The sequence below is a fragment of the Colossoma macropomum genome, unplaced genomic scaffold (genome assembly GCF_904425465.1).
Source record: "Colossoma macropomum unplaced genomic scaffold, Colossoma_macropomum, whole genome shotgun sequence".
Classification (NCBI taxonomy): Eukaryota; Metazoa; Chordata; class Actinopteri; order Characiformes; family Serrasalmidae; genus Colossoma; species Colossoma macropomum.
The window spans coordinates 30,351,855-30,372,563 of NW_023494794.1; the positions used below are offsets into that span (position 1 = coordinate 30,351,855).

The window sequence follows — 20,709 nt, forward strand, 5'->3', positions numbered from 1 at the left end:
ACACAATGCAGAGAAGGCATGGGGGAAAAAAATCTACTATTTACAGCTGATTAACATGTTATAGCCATACAGGGTTTCTAATCAACAGTCAAAAGTAAACAGAGAGAACCACTGAAGAACCACTGTTTGTGCTGTTCTACTCAGTGAGCTGTAGAGGGCAGCACAGAGTTAAATGAAAGTGAAAGTGTTTAGAGGACAGAGCCGTCAGGAAGAGCTGAGGTGAGTAACAGCAGATCGGCTCTGTGTTACAGAAACTAGACCTAAACAAAAAATATTATATTTATCATGTGTGTGTGTGTGTGTGTGTGTGTGTGTGTGTGTGTGTGTGTGTAAGGGAATTATTTAAACGCTTGCTATCTTCTTATCTCCTTCCGTTGGTTTAATGGTTTCTATTTTATCAGACACATCTGAAATACAACAAACCCAAAACAATAAAATGTACCCAGAGAATGGCATATTTAACCAACTGTCTCATGAAATTTTGTAAGCTTTACTGTTCTGGAGGTTTTGGTTTCATTTTTGGAGTCTTCATAGTAAACGTTCAGCATTCTGACCATGAGCTTTGTAATATTTGTGTGGAGCTTTAAAGAACACGGTGATCTAATTACTGATAACAATTACTACGTTCACCATATTATATGCAAGGGGTATTCAACTAAAAATGGTATCTTCCGAAATTGCAAACTTAAGCAGTACGTCCTAAATTTGTTCCAGAAAGAAGTACGTACTGTCAGTATGCGAGTGTGCAGTATTGAAACATCCTCGGACGCACTACATCCGCCATCTTACCAGCGACCGCACGCTCTTTGACCTGTGACGTCTCGTCACAGCGTCAACGTTTAAAGAGCTTTACTCAACAAAATGATTTTCCTTCTGTACGTCGCTATGGTACTTACCAGATACTTAGCCGAGTCACCAGTTTTTACCAGTCATGTTTTAACAGGAATTCGAGAAGATAAATGAAAGAAGCAAGATTTTAAATATCAACAGTAATAATATAAAAACGATGTGTCCATTGAGAAACTGTAATGCATTATAAATAAACAACAATATAACAATAAGTGATAAAGCATTTGACTCTGGCAAACTACACTTTTTTCTGATGTATTTATTTTACTCAAAAATAAACCATAAATTCTGTTTAAGAATGACATTTTGGCAAGTGGGCTTTAATGTTACAGTGCAAAGCATGCTATATGAACTGACTTTAAATGAGAAAGATGCATGCATGTGTGTGTGTGTATATATATATATATATATATATATATATATATATATATATATATATATATGTACACAAACACACACACACACATATGCTACTTTTAAGTCCACTTCGTGTGTTTCAGTGGAGATTGCTTACCTTTTCCTTTTCACTGATATCCAGACAGATACTTTGTTCTTGCAGACATACTTCATCTACATATTTACTGCTGTCATCACAGAAACCAATCTCATGTTATTGACTAAATATCACATGACAGCATCAGTTACAAACATTAGAGATTCTTCCTACAAATACATAAATAAATAAAATAAGCCAAACACATAATTACAAGACTAGGACAAGGCCATACCAATTCTTTCTGTTTGGAAATACTGGAGTCCTCAGAAAATCAAAATGTACACCATGACTTTGCATCGACACATACTCAAATACTTAAGTTTTCTCACAAAATTTAATAATGGCAGTGGACTTTGCAGCTGCTTCATTTTAATACTTATTTTTTTAAAAAGCATATCTAAAATGATTGTTCCAAGAGGTGGAGTAGGCTGCCGTCACGACTGCTCCAATCACACTTTGCTATCTTTTGCCTTTTTATTTATTTTTCTTCTCACTTTAGACTCTATCTTCTCACAATGACATGTGTTAGTTATGATAGAAACACTCTTGTTTCTTTAAATCTACAATTCACTCACTTTTCGTCACTTTTAACTTTGAGCCTTAAGCGGCCGAGTGAGATCCTGCGGAGGAACAAAGGAAGATACGCAAAGCGATGTCCCAGAGGAAAGTGGGCCGGCATCAGGAACAGGTGAGCACCACTGCCTAGCATACTGCTAGCCAATGTTCAGTCTCTGGAGAACAAGCTGATGATCTCCGGGCCAGGGTCAAGTTCCAGAGGCACATTTGGGCCTGCAACTTCCATTGCTTCTCTGAATCATGGCTGAGCCCAACAGTGCTGAACCACGCCATTCAGCCAGCTGAGTTCGTCTCAGTTTACCGCATGGACAGGACAGCGTAGTCGGGGGAGTCACGAAGAAACAGGAAGCTCCTGTTCAGAGGGAGATCCTGTGCTGGACGGACCAATCAGTGGCCGACCTTCAGGATGCTCTTGATCACGCAGACTGGGATGTGTTCCGGTGCAGCTTTGAGGACATCAGCGTGTTTACGGAAGGGGTCATGAGTTTCTTCGGGAAACTGATAGACGATATGGTCCCAAAAATCACCGTAAGGACGTTTCCCAGCTAGAAGCCATGGGTGGATAAAACCATTCGCGATGCTCTGAACTCTCGCACCACTGCCTACGTTGTGGGGCTCAGCAGCAGCATGGATGAATACAAGGCTGCAACAAAGTGGCTCTAGAGCACTGTGGCAGGGGCTGCAGAGGATAACAGACTTCAAAACCCACCCTCCGGGATAGTGAGCCCAGACCTGTCTCTAGCAAACAAACTGAACACCTTCTACGCTCACTTTGAGGCTGCAGTTGGCAGCGCAAGCAGAGTAATCAGCGCTAGTGCTAGCAGGGCTAACAGTGGCCGGCGGAGCATGTGCGGATCCCGTAAGTGGACAGAGTCCTCAAAACCTGCGTTTTCCAGCTTGCTACGGTATTTGCTGAAATGTTTAACATCTCCCTGACACTTGGAGTCGTTCCAACATACTTTAAACAGTCTGTCATCGTCCCTTTCCCAAAGAAACCCCAGCCAGTCGGCCTTAATGACTATGATGAAGTTCTTTGAAAAGCTGATCAGAGACTTCATCACCTCTTCATGGCTGGTCTCCCTGGATCCACTATAGTTTGCATACTGCCCCAACTGCTGTACAGATAATGCCATCACACATCTGCTCCACACAACACTGCCCCACCTGGACACTAGGAGGGATAATTAGGATAAAATGCTATTTGTTAATTACAGCTCAGCGTTCAACACTATTATCCCAAACTTCACACCAAGTTGGACGATCTGGGACTTCATCCATCCCTGTGTCACTGGATCTCCAACTTCCTGACAGACAGACCACAAGCTGTGCAGGTAGGAAAACACATCTCACCAACCCTTACCCTCAGCACTGGAGCCCCTCAGAGCTGTGTCCTGAACCCCCTGCTGTATTCACTGTACACATATGACTGTGTGGCCACTTCCAGCTCTACCACCATTGTCAAGTTCGCTGATGACACTGTTGTAGTAGGTCTAATCTCTGACAATGATGAGAGGGCCTACCTGGAGGAGATTAAGCACCTGGAGAATTGGTGTCAGGATAATAATCTCCTCCTGTCTCAGCAAGACTAAGGAGCTGATAGTGGACTACAGCAAGAACCAGGAGAGGAGTTACCATCCTTTATGAATAAATGGAGCTACAGTGGAAAGAGTGGACAGTTTCAAATACCTTGGAGTTCACATATCGCATGACCTGTCATGGTCTGGCCACATCAACTCTCTGGTGAAGAAGTATACCTGCACCATTGAAAGCATCCTCACATTTCACTGACATTTTGCTTGTAATCTTAACAAAACCAGCCTACATTGCATTTCACTCTGATGTTGTCCCATTTACCTTGCCCTCCTTCTGCTCCACCACAAAGGCTCTACAAACAATACACACAAGACAGTTAACAAAGTACAGTGGAAGCTTTCCTGTTCAAAATAAAGTATATTATCATTTAAATTATCTGTCAGTGATATCTGGAATAAGGAAAAGGCTCACCACTATAGCATGTTGGCCATCAGAAACATAGCTTTTGAATTTAATGCAGATTTTGGCTTTAAATATTGACTGAATTCCTCTGATTGAAGTTTTTTTAAACTGGTGAACAAGGCCTCGCTTGCTATTCTCCTATCAGTGGCGTTTTAAAACTTGGTTATGCTGTGACATTTTGATTTCCATTTTCTGACATAGCTAGCTAATTGTTTGTGGTCTGGGAAGAACCACGTAGCGTCTCTGACATAATGTGCCAGCTAACGTTAGCTGTTCATACAAAGCTGATCATGTAGGAATTATTTCGGTTTATTGCCTGTAGCAGTGGCTTTTTAAAGATGAGTACAAATTTCAGCTGCAGAAAAAAATGCTTTTAGCTTTATGTTAGTTGGCTAACAGTTTGGGATAATAGCTACAGTTAGCAATGTTTTCTAGCCAGTGCAGCTAGCTTAATATAAACAAATTCTATCAAATTCATACTACATGTAAAAGTTACTTTTCGGCATTGGCTACCCCTCATAACCTGTCCATTTTTGATGCTCTGTAAAGTGACTTTGAGCTCTGGAAAGGCGCTAAACAAATAAAAGCATATTACTATTAATTTTGAACTGAAATGGGGAGAAAAATGCAGAGTTCTCTGTTCATTCATTTTTAAACTGTTTTTGTCATGTACTTTCCCTTTTTTAAGAAGCCTAGTTCACTACTTAGACCAGAAATAGCATATAAGATTATAGGTCTATATGTATATGTAAATATATTCTTTTTCAGATCTGAGGTCTGCTCTGTATTCTATTTTCTGATTTGTTGTAAATCGTTTATATAAAGGCATGTAATTGGATAAACTGTAAAACAGCTGTATGGCTGCTTCATCTTTATGTGTGTCACTGAAAAATGATACAGATAAGGAATTTTTTCCAGTTCTGTTTGGTCTGCTTAAATGCTTTGACACCCCCTAATATTTTACACCGCTAATAATACAGCTTTATAGTTTTTGTTGCATGTCTCTGGTATTTTCTTCCTTAACCTATATTCTTTTTACATTCACAACATTTTTTGGTTATGTGCATCATGCCACTATTAAAAATAGAGCTGACATCTGTCTTACAGAAAAACGGACTGCAGCTTTCACTCTGTAGAGGACATCAAAAAGAGGCCACTGAAAATGATACAATTTTCTCGCAACCCTACTGTCAGTTCTTCTGAAGAGATCACAGGTGAGTGTCTTTTGTTTTCCTGTGTCAATTAGCATATTTATTGAAGAATTTAAAAGATTATGAGTATGTCTGGCATGATTTGTTGTCTGTGTAGACTGTGCTGCACACACTGCAGGAGGAGAATGAATCAACAGAATCTAAACAACAGTGTTTAACTGCACCTTGATTTAGACTTTTACTTCTATGTTTACACTAGATCAGTGGTTCTGGTCCAGGAGTACCACTGTCCTGCATGTTAAATTGCTTTCGATCACACCAAGTTCAGCTTGTTAATCAGTGTATTAGTTCCATCAGGTGTACTGTGAGCAGGGAATGTGCAGGGCAGTGATACTCTAGGACCAGGACTGAGAACCACTGCACTAAATTGTGGAACGCAGCTGCTGGGATTCACTTTCATTCAGCCAAAGGAGCATTAATAAAGTCAGGTACTCATATTAGATGGTAAGTTCTGGCTCACAGTCAGCATTCTAGTTCATCCTAAAGTTGTTGGATGGGGTTGAGGTCAGGGCGTTGTGCAGGCCAGCACAGTGAAAGACACTGTTGTATGCAACTGTTAGTAATGTGTAGCCAAACTCACTTTTTTTATTTTTAACCTGAGGGTACACTGCAGGTAGCCCTCATTTATAATGTGGTGAAGCATTATACAAAAAAACAAGGGACTAAAAAGATTAAATATATATTTGGAAAAACAGTATGGAAGACAGAATAAAATTTAGGCATGTCAGGCAAATTTGACAATCAAATCGAAACAAAAAATAAAATTAGTACAATAATAAAGAAATCAATATAAAACAACATTAAAATAGAAAAAAAAGACAAATAACACAATTAACAAAATGACCTGAGACATAAAATAAATTGAAAACTGACTGGAGGTGGTTAGAGATCGATGTGTAAAATTGTTGAGTGACACAAGTGAGTGGAGCTTAAGATTGAGCACATAGTGAACAAAAAGCAGATTTTCCCAGTTCAGTAAAACTCTGGAGACAAGTGAAGGGTGATCCGGTTACTGGAACAAGTCTGACAATTTATATTATTTACATTGATGTACACTGATGTCATATAAGTTTGTGTTATCCTGTCGTATTGCCAGAAAGGACCAACTTAAATTTACATAGTGTGCAGTGGTGAGTGCTGTAAGAGTCACTTATGATGCATCTCAGAGAAGAGCAATAGAGTTGAGAGATTCAGTACAATAAATAGCAATTTGATTTGGCAATTTAATACAATGATTCAACCCAAATATTTGGGAATTGAACCCAGGCTCTTCTTGCTGTGAGGCGACAACACTACCCACTGCGCCACCATGTACTGGGGAACTGACAGTAACATATGTGCAAAATATGCAGCATCCTCAGAGGTATAGGTCTAGTGCGTAGATTATACTTATGTGTAAACATTGCATGAATGTCCATGTGTTCATTCCAAGCAGAAACATGGCGAGAATTAGGAATTAAAGTGCAGTGTGCATATGTTACGCCCCTGAGAGAGGGAATGATAGAGATAATTAGTTTTAAAGCAAACACAGGACACAATGCGTACTGCTCACAGCTGCATTACTTTATAAGTGATCTGATATTATGCACAGATATAGGATTCATTACATTAAACTCTCTATATAATGCATTAGAAAAGCATACACTGTTCATGTGTTGAGGTAACACACATATTTGGCAACCATAACAAAATAATGTGCTTCACAACTTTTCAAAAGAAAAGAAAAGAAATATGCAAATTAAATACAGAAGCTCTCATTAGTTTGCTCAATACTTACTCACGGTATTGTTACTCACTTTTAGCCTAGCACAGTTACGAGTAGTACAATGTTAATACTCTCCCCATATTTAACACAATTTATACAGAACAATAGTACCCAATCAACTCAGTACCTAAAGCTGTTGAACTCCATATACCTCGTATTAACTCATAATATATAACTTAGAGCAGCAAATCTATACATCACAACAGGCTTAACAATAAACAACAGGCGTGTTTGCATTGTTTAGCTGAGCTACATAGCCTTTTAACATTACTCACTCCAAAAAAGTATAGCTCAGTACAAAATGACTAAAGTAGTTTCAGTATCAAATATGAACAGTGAAAAATTAATAAAACTTACAGCTGCTACATAAATTCCTTGTTAAATGAGCATAAAACTCCTTAGAACGAGGCTGGGTAGCTTATTTTGCTGTTCTAACTTTTGTCAGAGCACCAGGTCAATGAACTAAGCTAGTGACTTGCAGTTCAGAAACGCCAGATAAAGTCACTAAATTTTCTATTAAAACCACAATTAAACAGGATTTCACAAACAAGAACACTTCTTTAAACATCATTTGCAGTTACGCCCCTGAGAGAGGGAATGATAGAGAACATTAGTTTTAAAGCAAACACAGGACACAATGCGTACTGCTCACATTCTGCATTACTTTATAAGTGAAACGTACATTCTCTAGATTCCTGCGCTCAGTCCGAACCAATCGCACATAGATCACAGGCTCGACCAATCGATTACACAGTAATGGCTCACATGGAGAAACAGTGTTTTGTAACCGTATCAAAACAGTTAGAAACATACTTTTCTTTCTTTTATTCTTTTAACAGACTTTTTTTAAGTGCATCACACATATACAGTTTCAGGTAGATCTGGTGGGTGCTGTGGGTATAACCAGTTTACAGCTTAAGGATAGAAGTTGTTCTTGAACCTGGTGGTTCTGGCTCAAACATTCTGATATCCCCTCCAGATGGCAGCGAGTGGAACAGGAAGTGGCTGGGGTGTGTGTAGGGTCTGAGGTGATACTGCTGCCTTTTTTTATTGGAAATGTCCTGTATGGGTGGGAGGACAGCTGCACTGATGGACTGGGCAGTTTACACAACCTTCTGCAGGGCCCTCCATTCTACAGCAGTAGAGCTGCTGTACCAGACTGTGACGCAGCTCATCAGGATGAAGTTGCAGAGGAGCTGTTGTGGCAGGTTGACTCTTCTCAGCCTCCTGAGGAAATAAAGGAGTTGTTGGGCCTTTTTGACAAGTGTGATGTAGTGAGTGACCAGGTGAGATTCTCGGCTGTATGAACTCAGAAAAAATTAAAGCAATTCGCTGTTTCCACCATAGTCTCCTCAATGCTCAAAGGTGTGTGCACATCTCTTTGGTTTTGTTTACAGTGAGGGACATGTGTACCACTCTTAGAAGTTTCACTTCCTCTCTGTATGCTTCTTCATTGTTGTTGGTGATAAGGCCCACTACAGTTGTATCGTTAGCAATATTGATGATGGTGTTGGAGTTGTGCTTGGTGATGCAGTCGTGGGTGTACAGGGTGAAGAGCATGGTCATTAGACACAGCCTTGTGGACAGACTGTGCTGAGAGTGATAGTAAAAAAAGTGTGGCCACCCATCCTAACAGACCGAGACCGGCTGGTGAAGAGATCCAGTATCCAGCTACAGACTGTGTGACTGATTTCTAGGGTCTTGAGCTTGGAGACCAGTTTGGAAGGAATAATTGTGTTAAATGCTGAGCTGAAATTAATACAAAGCATTTTTATGTAGGTGTTCTAAGGCAAACTGATGAGTATCTAGAGTTCTGGGGAGGCAATACTTAACATGGGTCAGGATCGGTCTTTCAAAGCACTTAATTATGATGGGTGAAATTGTGTGATATTGAGGCATGTGACATTGGGTTTCTTTGGTATGGGGATGATGGTCTCCAGACAGTGTGAGTACCGTCTCTTCTGCAGAGGGACCTGAGGCTTCACTGGTCAACTCAACAGCTTGGTTGATCTCAAAGCAGGAGTAAAATTAGTAGAGTTCAGTTGGGAGGAAAACAACTGTGGCCAATAAGCTGCTGATTTGCTCTTGTAGTCCGTCACTGCATGGATTTCCAGCCATGTGCGCCGAGGGTCTGAGTTGTTGACAAAGTGAGGTTGAATTTGCATGTGTGTCTGGCTGCTCTCAGATCTTCTCTGTTACCAGATCTGAAGTCTGTATCACATGCTTTAACTAGAGTGCGTACCTCTGCGTTACTGTTCATCCAGGGTTTTTGGTTTGGAAGAGTGCTTATGTTTTTTGTTTGGACTACAAAAAACGGCCGGTTTGGGCGCAGGTTTTCGTTCTAAACAAGAAGAGCCTACCTGATTCCACTCGTTTAATTAGTCAGTCTCAATCTTTAAACAACTGATCATGTGTGCTCCTGCTTTGTTGCAACCTGTGGCCAGACCAGCCCTTTGCGGACAACATTGGATACCTCTGGACTACATTATCCACACATTTCCTGATAAATCTAGAGACAGATGCATATTCATTTACATCTACCTGAGAGCCTCTGGTGGCTGATGTTCTGAACATGTCCCAGCATGTGCATTCAGAGCAGTCCTGCAGTGTTGATTCTGCTCCCTCTGGCCGCATACTCTGTTCATACTGAACTTTTAACCACTCAGGCACTGCTGGTACGTTAGCTTCATGAGATGTGAAAAGTGAACACTTTTCCCAAAGTGGGTGGGAGGCACTGTAAGCGTCCTTTATGTTCATATCAATATGATCTACTGTGTCTCTCTTAGATCAGACAAATCACATGCTGGTGGAATCTGGCGAGGACAGTTCTGAGATCTGTTTGATTGAAATCAGCTGCAATGATGATCACAGCCTCTGGGTGGAGTGTTATTTTCTGACTGCAGTGACAAACTTTGTTAGCACTAGCTTAGCATCGTATTGTATAGGAATGTTTACAGCCACAATGACTACTGTCAGCATCTCACCATATTCAAGTAGAACAGCTTAATAGTCTGTTGCTGCACCACTCATTGTTCAAAAACACACACAGCCTGACTTCCTTTGTTTTTAGCGAGCCAGCTGTTCAGTCTTCCTGGAATACTGTTAGTGAGCCTGGCATGCCGCTGTGGACCCAGATGAAATTACAAAAGATGAAAATACAACAGTTTATGATTTCAGTCTGGGTTTAAGCTTGTCTAGTTTGTTTTCCAAGGAGCAAACAGTTGCTAGTAGTAAGCTAGGTAGCAGTATCTACTTTAGCTGCTTTAGTTTAGCCTTTAGCCTGGCACACTGTCCCCACTTGTGTTTTTGTTCGCACGGCCAGTGTGGACACCTTCCAGTCGGCTTGACCCAAAGAAAGACATCAGTTGACTCCAGGCCGCCGGGGTGAACAAGGCGTTGCACAGTCAAGTCAAGAGGCTTTTATTGTCATTCCATCTATGTACAGTACACAGTGGAGGGAAACTGCATTCCTCCAGATGCAACACGGTGCAGCATGGAACAACATAGACAGTACCAAGTGCGAACGTGCAGACGTGAGTGTGCAAAAAGAATTAGACTAGAAACAACACAATAAATACGATAAATCAAACAGACATTAGACACGGTAAACAGACAGGACAGTGCAGCGCCGACACAGCACTCATTTCTGGACACGAGGGAGGGTTCGAAGATTATTTAACATGCTGTGATCTGTGAGTTACACAGTCAGATTATGATACATGTGAGCACAGCAGTTACTGAGGTAGGAAATACACAGTACTTGAGTAAACAAAGTGTAGACACTGTATTAACAGCAATGTTCCAGATGAAAAAAGAGCAAGTAGAGCATCAAAAGACGTGTGTGTGTGTGAGGGGGTTTTCAGTTCAGTGCTTCTGAGTTTAAAAACCTGATTGCTTGAGGGACAAACCTGTTGCAGAGTCTGGCAGTGATGGCACGGATGCTCCGGTACCTTCTGCCAGACGGCAGCAGTGAAAAAAGTCAGGGATGGGTGGGGTCGTTCATGATGCTGGTGGCTTTGCGGATGCAGCGTGTGGTGTAGATGTCCATGATGGAGGGGAGAGAGACCCCGATGATCTTCTCAGCTGTCCTCACTATGCGCTGTAGCGTCTTGCGGTCGGAGGCGCCGCAATTCCCAAACCAGGCGATGATGCAGCTGCTCAGGATGCTCTCCACAGTCCCCCTGTAGAACATGGTGAGGATGGGAGGGGGGAGATGAGCCTTCTTCAGTCTCCGCAGGAAGTAGAGGCGCTGCTGGGCTCTCTTGGCTATGGAGTTGGTGTTGAGGGACCAGATGAGGTTCTCTATGATGTGGACGCCGAGGAACTTGGTGCTCCTGACGATTTCCACAGCACAGCCAGTGATGTTCAGTGGGGGGTGATCAACCATCTCCTTAGTTTTGTCTTCATTCAGAGACAGGTTGTTGGTTCCGCACCAGCCTGTTAGCCGCTGCACCTCCTCTCTGTATGCTGACTCATCATTCTTGCTGATCAGACCCACCACAGTCGTGTCAGCAAACTTGGTGATGTGGTTTGAGCTGTACTTTGCAGTACAGTCATGAGTCAGCAGGGTGAACAGCAGCGGACTGAGCACACAGCCCTGAGGGGCACCGGTGCTCAGTGTGATGGTGCTGGAGATGTTATTACCAATCCTGACTAATTGAGGTCTCTCAGTCAGGAAATCCAGGACCCAGTTACAGAGGGAGGTGTTCAGGCCCAACAGGCTCAGTTTTCCAATCAGCTGCTGAGGGATGATGGTGTTGAATGCTGAACTGAAGTCTATGAACAGCATTCAGATATAGGTGTCTCTATTGTCCAGGTGGGTGAGAGCCAGGTGGAGTGTGGTGGAGATGGCGTCATCTGTTGAGCGGTTGGGGCGATATGCAAATTGCAGTGGGTCCAGTGAAGGAGGAAGCTGGTCTTTAATGTGCCTCATGACAAGCCTCTCAAAGCACTTCATGATGATTGGAGTGAGTGCAACGGGACGGTAGTCATTGAGGCAGGACACTGGAGACTTGTTCGGCACAGGGATGATGATGGTGGACTTGAAGTGAACGACTGCAGTGCTCAGAGAGATGTTGAATATGTCAGTGAGAACATCAGCCAGCTGTTCAGCACATTCTCTGAGCACTCTGCCCGGTATGCTGTCGGATCCTGGTGCTTTCCGTGGGTTGACTCTGTAGAGTTCTCCACACATCAGCTGTGGACAGACAGAGTACCTGTTCATTTGGAGGAGGAGTGGTTTCCTCGCCGTTGTGCCGTTCTGTGCTTCAAACCGAGCGTAGAAGTTGTTTAGCGCGTCTGGAAGGGAGGCATCACTGTCACAAGCAGGTGGAGGTGGCTTGTAGTTGGTGATGGCCTGGATGCCCTGCCACATGCGCCGTGTGTCAGCAGTGTTTTGAAAATGTTCATGGATTTTCTTTGAATAGGCGCGCTTAGCCTCTCTGATGGCCCGGGGAAGCTTGGCTCTTGCTATCCTGAGGCTTGCCTCATCCCCTGACTTGACTCAGCAGCACGCACACCTCAATGCCAATCACTGATTCTGTATACTCCTCCAGGCTGATGGAGTCACCAGAGGTTGCTGCCTCTCTGAACATCCCAGTCAGTGTGCTCCAAACAGTCCTGAAGAGCAGAGATAGCTCCTGGTGGCCAGGTTCTCACTTGCTTCTGGTCTGGTTTGGCGCGTCTGATGAGCGGTCTGTATGTTGGAATGAGCATCACAGAGATGTGGTCTGAGTAGCCGTAGTGGGGGCGGGGCTCAGCCCTGTGCGCGCTGGGGATGTTTGTGTAAACAAGATCCAGCATGTTAGCCCCCCGGGTTGCAAAGTCCACATACTGGTGAAATTTTGGGAGCACTGACTTCAGATTAGCATGGTTGAAATCTCCAGCAACAATAAACAGTCCGTCTGGGTGTGTTTTGGAGATCACTGATAGTGCTGTACAGCTCGTTCAGTGCGGCGTTAGCATTAGCACTGGGAGCTATGTACACCGCTACTATGAACAGCATATTTAGCTCTCTTGGCAAATAAAAAGGCCTGGCTCTGACAATCGCAAACTCCACCAGCGGTGAGCAGTGACTGGAGACTAGCGCCACGTTTCTACACCATTCAGTGTTGATGTAAACACACAGTCCCCCACCTCGAGTCTTACTGCACAGCTCAGCGTCTCTGTCCGCCGGAACCGGAACGTGCAGTGGAATCCAGCTGGAGGCTAAGTGTTGAAACTTTGCACCAGTTTCCAGTAACATTTGTCAGTAATAGAAAAAGTGTAGTTTGCTCATGTTACAGTGGGCAAAAATAGACTGCACAAATAAACAACAGAAAATTGCACGTAAGTGGGAAAGGTAGCTCAGCTGCTGCCATCTCCGCTGCCAGGGGCTGCTGTTTGGAATAGGAGTGATTGTGGAGGACCTCAAGACTTATGGGACTTTTTCCATGGCAAGAGAGGACTGAAAGAGTTGTTGTAAAACACTAGTCAGTTGTGTAGCTCATTACTTTAATGTGTACCTTGAATACCTGGAAAATACCTGAAATGCACTACTGCTTTTGACAGCTTGTGACCTATATTGGCATACTAGTTGAACTAAGTGAACTGAATCCTGCTACAACAGTTACTTGTTTCCCTGTTTTTATTCCTAGAGCGCACCTGAATGCTTAATTTTCTTGTTAAATCACTAACATTTTCTCTAGAGGACCAAACCTCCAGTCCTCCTAAAGAGGGCTGATTTCTGAAGTTGTCACCATTCTCAATGCTCATGAGTTTGCATGTCTGAATATAATAGCTGTTTTTATGTTGATTAGATGTTTTCCCATGTCTGACACTAAGTGTGAAGCACACCAAATAATATAAGTAATAATCTACATCAGTGTTTCTCTTTGAAAACAATATAAATATTTTGAGTTGTATTATAATAATGGAGCTTGTTGAATTTGAAGGTATATATTTGGCCACTGGATAGGAATGGTGCTCCCATTATGGCCCCACCTTAAAAAATCTTAGTATCAACACTGGTTCCAGAGACTTGTAAGATCAATGCCAAGTCATACAAGCTGTTCTGGTTGCTTGTGTTGGCCCCACGCTTTATGTTGTTTTTTCCTTTGTCACTCGTCTGTACCAAGTGAATCGTAAATAGCAGCATATTCATATTCATACTGTGAATTAGTTTAGAAACATCTCAGTGTCTTTCTGCATGCTATCTGTGAGACATTTCTGTTTGTAGGAAAACTGAAGTATCTGTGCTGTGTGTCTGGAAAAACGCTGAAAGCAGATGAGGAATATCTGAGAAAGCTGAATGAACAAATACCCAACCTGAAGGAGGTGTTTAATGTGGAGGAGTGTGACATCATTCTGGCTTTCTGTCCTGTTGTTTCTCGAGCTGGAACTGATATTAAAGCAGCGCTAGAAAAACTTCAGCATCTATCAGGTACCAGCATCTCAGACTAAAGCATTAATGTGCCTCTTTAAAAGTATAGTATTTTGAGTAGGGTTTGGTGATAAATTTATTTTCACTACATCGTATCTTTTTCTTTATAGACTCCAAACCTGCTGTTCTAGTGGTTCTCCATCACACATTTGACCCAGACTGCACTGTACCAGACAGCAGCAGAGCAGTAAAGAGAGAGGAAACTCTCACTGTGGACTGTCTGTTCCACGAGGATAGAGGACTCCTGAGCTGCCAGAGGAACCAGGAAGCTCTGGATAAAGTTACAGAGTGGATAAAACCTCTGGTAATTTATAGTGCAATACATATTGAATTATTTTATCATTCAAATATTTCAGGTTTTTAAATTTCCATCCAAAATTAGTGATTTGTCAGCTTGAATAGAAAACAACAAATGGCAAACTTTATATTTTAAGCTTTTTAAATATCTCATTGTGGATTAGCATTCCTAGCTTTCTCTCACACCCCACAGCCTTCAAAGTGTTATATTACACAAGTTCATATAGGTTATTTACTACATTTTAACTATTTTTTAAACTCTTGTTTTAGGTAAAAATTCAGAGTATACAACAGAATTGTAAGTAACACTTCTCATCAGCTTTGTTATTTACATCTTTTTAATTAGCAGTGCTTATGTATGATTTCTTAACTTCTTTTGCAATAACAGAGTTTCTAAATATTCCTAAAATTACAGAACAGTGCTTGATAGCTATTTTGTGTTACTGTCTGTTTTTTTCCTTTATCCAGTTTTCAGTTTTGTCACAAGGTTCTCTTTTACACGTCCACCAACACAAAACACCACAGATGCCAGAGTGAGTACTGAATCACCACACTCATTCTGCAGTCAAACTCCACTGTCACAATGTGTAGTGAGAGGTCATCATTTTTTTGGGTATGTTATGAAGGGAAGAGCACTGATGTTTACGTTAAGGGGTAATCCGCTGTTTGTAATGTATGTCAGTCACTCTGGTGTCTACACGCTGTGTTACATTGGAACTGATCAGCCAATCACTGTAAACTCTCAGACATAAACAAGAAAGTGGGGGGGCGAGAAGAGATGGGACAGAATCAGCATGGATGTAAGCATTTTCAACTTCCTTACTGGAGTTTCAGGTCTTTTTTTGGTTTCTTGCTAAATGAGTGCTATGTTTTTTGGATCATTTTGCTTCTTGCGTTGTCATGACTGAATGGTCAGACATTCAAGCAGTTCTGTGGAACTTTAATGTAAACAAAATGTTGAATGAAATGTTTTCCACTTTCCCTCAAGGCCGCCAAGTGTTGACCCAGGTTTGGTACTGCAAGTTCATATATAATCTTTCAGAACTGTGCCGTTGAGAGATCTCTTGCAGTCATGTGTCATTGGCAACCTAAAACACAAGATGTGCAGAATGTATTCATTAAGTTGTGTTTCTTTCCCTGTATGTGTACAAACTCCCTGTTTAATTGTAATTTGGGGGATTGAGGCACTTGTATATTAAAAGCTACTTGTGATTAATTTTTTGTGCATGCAGGTTTTAAGGTGGAGACGGAAATTACACCGCTTGACCAAAAGGTGTTTGCAGTAGTATCATGGTTGGAAATTCCTAAGGGTAGAGTGAATTAGTGATCCACCATCTAAATTCCAAAACAAAAGTTTAAATTCATAGTACTTGTTACAGTGTTATTAGAAGGCAGGTGGGATAGGACTTTAGACCATAGGACTCTAGAGTTTTCTACAAAGTCCAAAATGCACGAAATCTATCTAAACATGGAGAACATGATTTATGCTGTAATGCACCCTGTGATCTAAGTAACACTTGCTCTTTGTCAAAAATCACAAAACATTTGGCTACGTGTTCTCAAAAATGACATTAAACCCTGCCCTCTGATTGCCATATTTGACATTCCAAACACTTCGACCACCAAACAGGCCAAAAAAAACAAAAAAACAGACTCCTTGCATACAAACATTGCGTAATATTAAACAATTCCTTTTTGAATTCCTTTTTCATGTGTGTGTACGTTTATATGTCTATATATACATGTATAAATGCACGGAGACAAGAATTTAAGTTGGGTGGGTGTGTTTATGGGAAGCTTTAAGAATAAAATGACTATTAGATACAATGTTGTATACCACTGTACGTCCACACAATACTTGGGGGAGGTGTGGGGGGGATGTTATATGCAGAAATTCTAAATAAGTTTTCTGTTTTCTTATTCCTACAATCTTTCCACAGGTAGAAAATCTTCAACACCAACTTCTGAAAAAAGATGAAGCCCAAAATATCTTCTTTGGGATGGTAGAGAAAACACTGTCATTGATCAAAAATCAGAGACAGCTGGAAAACCCACAAGATCTGAGGAAACTCCTGAGTGAAACAGAAAAGCAACTGGAAAACATAGTACACAAGCAGGAAAAGGAAATGCAAGATAAAAGCATGAACACAGGTAAAAACAGTTATAAACCATGTGATCTAGAATGCAGACTAGTCGTGTTGGGTAGGGCTGAGTCTGACAAGAGTGCAGCAGGAAACACCATCCAGGAAGCTAAGAAAAGACAAGGAAACGTGGGAGATAAGAATCTCATTGTGCTGGAGACTCCTGATGGGTTCTTCTCTGGACTTTCTCAGGATGAAATCAGGAACTTTGTCTGTCTCTCCGCCCCTGGACCCCACGCCTTCCTCATAGTCATTCCAGTGAAAGAGTCTACAGGAGAGGAGAGAGGGATGCTGGAGCAGATGGAGGAGATTTTTGGAGATATATGTTGGAGGAACACCATCGTTCTTCTCACTGTTACTGAAGAAGAACAAAAGAGCAATGTTGAAGAGTTTATCAGATCAGGAAACCAGGAGGTTCAGAGACTGGTAGAGAAATGTGGGAACAGGTTTCACTGTCTCAACATTAAGGACAGTGGAGATGGTTCTCAGGTCAGAGACCTGCTGGAGAAGATAGAGAAGATGCTGGAAGAAAACACAGAGAGATTCTACAGCAGTGAGATCTACCAGGAGATCAGAGAAATGGAAAAAAGAATAATAAACAGAGTACTTACAAAGACAAAATTAGATATTCAGATCCATGAAGAAGTTATTGAAACATTTGATAAAAACAAAGCAGAATTAAAGGTTACTGACAAAGAATCAGCTCAACAGCTTGAGGCAGTAAAGAATGACATGAACAATCAGTGTGAAAAATTGAAGAAAAAAACAGCTGAAATGGAGAAGAGATATGAGCAGGACATAAAGAAGATGAGGGAGAAATATGATGGGGAGGGCTGGCCTAAGGATGAGGAAGAGCTGATGAAGATCATCCTGCCTGAGGTCCACTTCATGCTTTGGGACTTAAAGATGCAGGTAAAGAGGCAGGAGAGGAGGCAGGTAGAGCTCAGCAAACAGACGAAGGGAACACAGACTGAATCACTAAAGCAAAACATTGAAGAACCAGAAGAGAGCAGCTTTGAAACCGAAGAGACTGACCAGAGAAGAGTCAACAGCTCAGATCCAGAGGGAGTGAAGACCAGTGAAGAAACTCCAGATGAGTATTGAGAACTTTTAAGAATGCTGATGAAGACAGGGGCCCAGAGATTGAGGGGGTCAGTTCAGCTGCTTCAGGTGTTGAGTCAACTCAAAACACTCCTATGAGGAGTATCTAACCCTCTGGTGAGAATGAGATGAATTAAGGATCACAGAATGTAGAAAGACTGAAATAATATGATGAGTTGTATAGTGAAGTCCCATTGCTGTAAATTTGTGGGAAATCACATAAACCAATTGATAAGAATAGATACTATTAGCAAAGGTTAAGGTCTGGAGCATATACATGATACAACTTAATTCATATATAATCCATTTGTACTTTACTTTGCTCATTCTTTTTTTTTTAAATGTGTTTTTTAAACAGTATTACAGTGTTTCCATGATTTTTTTTACAGTTACAGTTTTTTACAGTTACAGTTTTTTCCATGAAAAAAAAAAACATTTTCCCTTTCCCAGCTATATCTATACACTCTTCAATCTCAATTATTACACAAATAAGCAACAATCGGGATCCACTCCAAAATAAAATTAGCCAAAAGCATAAGAAAATATTATTAACAATAATAAGAAGTAAATGTGAACTGAAAAAAGAAAGTGAGGGTTTAAAAAAAAGATTCCTCACTGCATTAGTAGATCTATAACAGGGCTCCATCTCTTTGTAAATGTATCTTTTTGAATTCTTAAAAAGAATGTTTTTTGTTCCATTTGGTAGACATCACACATCTATTGGATCCATAAATTATCTGTGGGAGGGTCTGGATTCATCCATTTAATTGTAATACACTTCAGAGCTACTGTTAGTAACATTCCTAGAAGGCCTTTCTTAGATTTTCCTTCTAAGTTATCCGGTATTACTCCCAGTATAGCCACTCTAGGATCTTGTGGAATATTCTGCTGAAACACTTCCTTAAGAGCATCAAATACTTGTTTCCAAAAGATCTGTAACTCAGGGCACAGCTGAAATATGTGAGTATGGTTTCCAATTTGTGCTCCACAGTTTCTCCAACATGAACTGTTATGTGTTTGACCATCTTTGACACCATTTCAGGCGTTCAGAAATATCTGGTGATGACTTTCCATTTGAATTCTCTCCAGATGTTTGAATTTGTCACTAGACTTGCTTCTGTTCGAGGTACTCTGTTATATCTCCATTTAGTTCTGATTCCCATCTCTGCTTTATATTTAAGGAATTATTTAGACTCATAGACAAGAACGTTGATACAATTTACAAAGCATTCTTCTCCCTCCATTCTCTGTTTGTAATTCCATTAAATAATTTTCTATATGTGTAGGTTTTACAATCTTTTCCCATTCTCAATCTGTAGTTAGAAAATGTCTCAATTGCAAATATCTAAAAAAGTCTGTTCTGGGGAGCAAATTCATTTTCCCACTGTTCAAATGTCTTAAGGTTACTCTCGTCCAATATTTGATAGTTTGGTTAAACTATATTCTGACCATCTTTTAAACCCTGTATCTAAACTGTTGGGCATAAAGATTTTCATATGTCCAATACTTGTTAACAGTGAGATTGTCTTGGGCAGCCTGAATATTGATTGTATTTTTTCCATATTTTAAGGGTAACTGCAGTCCATTGCCCCAATTCTTTTATAGGGGCATCCAAAAATGGTAAGACATTAAGGGGCACTGGGCACATACTTTTTGATATTAAACCAGCGTGTACATATATTATTCTGGATCCATGTTAACAAGGGCTTCATCTGTGCTGCCCAGAATTAATATTTTAAGTCAGGCAATTTAAACCCTCCATCTGATTTGGATAGCTGCAATGTTTTAAGTCTAATTCTTGGATGTTTTCTTTGCCATATGAACGGAGAAATCTGTTTATCCAAGTTATCAAAAATAGACTTTGGGACCTCAGTGGGTAACATCTGAAATAAATAAAGCAACCTGGGCAAAACATTCATATGTATACTTTCAATACGACCTAGCAGAGATAGAGGGAGTGTGGACCATTGGTCAAAATCTTTACTAATACAGCAAATTATTTTCTTATAATTAGCATCATAAAGGTTTTGTACAGATTTAGAGATGTGTATACCAAGATATTGGTATACCATCCTTTTGCCATTTGAATCCACTCTGGAGTTTTATACTTTGTGGTATTTTGCCATTAATATCCATAGCTTCTGTTTTTTCCACATTAATTTTATATCCTGAGTCATATCCATACTGAGAAATAAGGTCCTTTAGGTGTGATATCGTTGTTATTGGTTCTGTTAAGTACAGTAGTACATCATCTGCATAAAGGGATCATTTATGCTCTTCTGTATTTAATTCAGTTCTAGGACAGCTCATCAGAGATGATAATAATATAAAATATTATCATCTCTGATGAGCTGTCCTAGTGGTCGATACTAATTGCAAACAGCCCTGTCTACATCCGCATTCTAATGTAAATTAGCCATTATAGCTATACCCATTAACTCTGATGTCAGCCTGTGGATCTGAATAGAGTGTTTGTATCCAATTTGTGAAGTTACGGCCCAATTTAAACCGTTTTAGTGTTTGAAATAAATATTGCCACAACACACGATCAAAGGCCTTTTGGGCATCCAATGATATAATTATTGCTTCTTTATCCTTTGGTTGGACATTATATTAAGTAATCCTCTGATGTTCTTTCCATAGTATCTTCCAGTAATAAAAGCAGTCTGATCAGGGTGGATAATTTGGGTAATAATCTTACTGACATGTCCAGCCAAAACTGCTGTTAAATCTGCATTCTACAAATCTGCATTCAGCAGTGATACAGGCCTATAGGATTGGCATTCAGTAGTGATACAGGCCTATAGGATTGGCATTCAGTAGTGATACAGGCCTATAGGATTGGTATTCAGTAGTGA

General features: G+C 40.8%; 1 protein-coding gene across 1 annotated transcript; it reads left to right on the top strand.

Moving 5' to 3' along the window:
- Window positions 1–213: 213 nt before the first annotated feature.
- LOC118814911 lies at window positions 214–19,933 on the top strand. Its single transcript, XM_036580792.1, has 8 exons — window positions 214–219; window positions 1,951–2,033; window positions 5,024–5,130; window positions 14,109–14,312; window positions 14,423–14,616; window positions 14,880–14,907; window positions 15,078–15,142; window positions 16,550–19,933. Exons 3-8 carry the CDS (start codon window positions 5,079–5,081, stop codon window positions 17,852–17,854), a joined length of 1,848 nt encoding a protein of 615 aa, XP_036436685.1. The 5' UTR covers window positions 214–219; window positions 1,951–2,033; window positions 5,024–5,078; the 3' UTR covers window positions 17,855–19,933.
- Window positions 19,934–20,709: the final 776 nt, after the last annotated feature.

Bases quoted from the DNA above. Each gene is read 5' to 3' on its own strand.
- LOC118814911 (XM_036580792.1), top strand. From the start codon at position 5,079: ATGATACAATTTTCTCGCAACCCTACTGTCAGTTCTTCTGAAGAGATC. The intron at 5,131-14,108 runs GTGAGTGTCTTT...TTCTGTTTGTAG, and splicing joins TTCTTCTGAAGAGATCACAG to GAAAACTGAAGTATCTGTGC. The intron at 14,313-14,422 runs GTACCAGCATCT...TTTTCTTTATAG, and splicing joins AAAACTTCAGCATCTATCAG to ACTCCAAACCTGCTGTTCTA.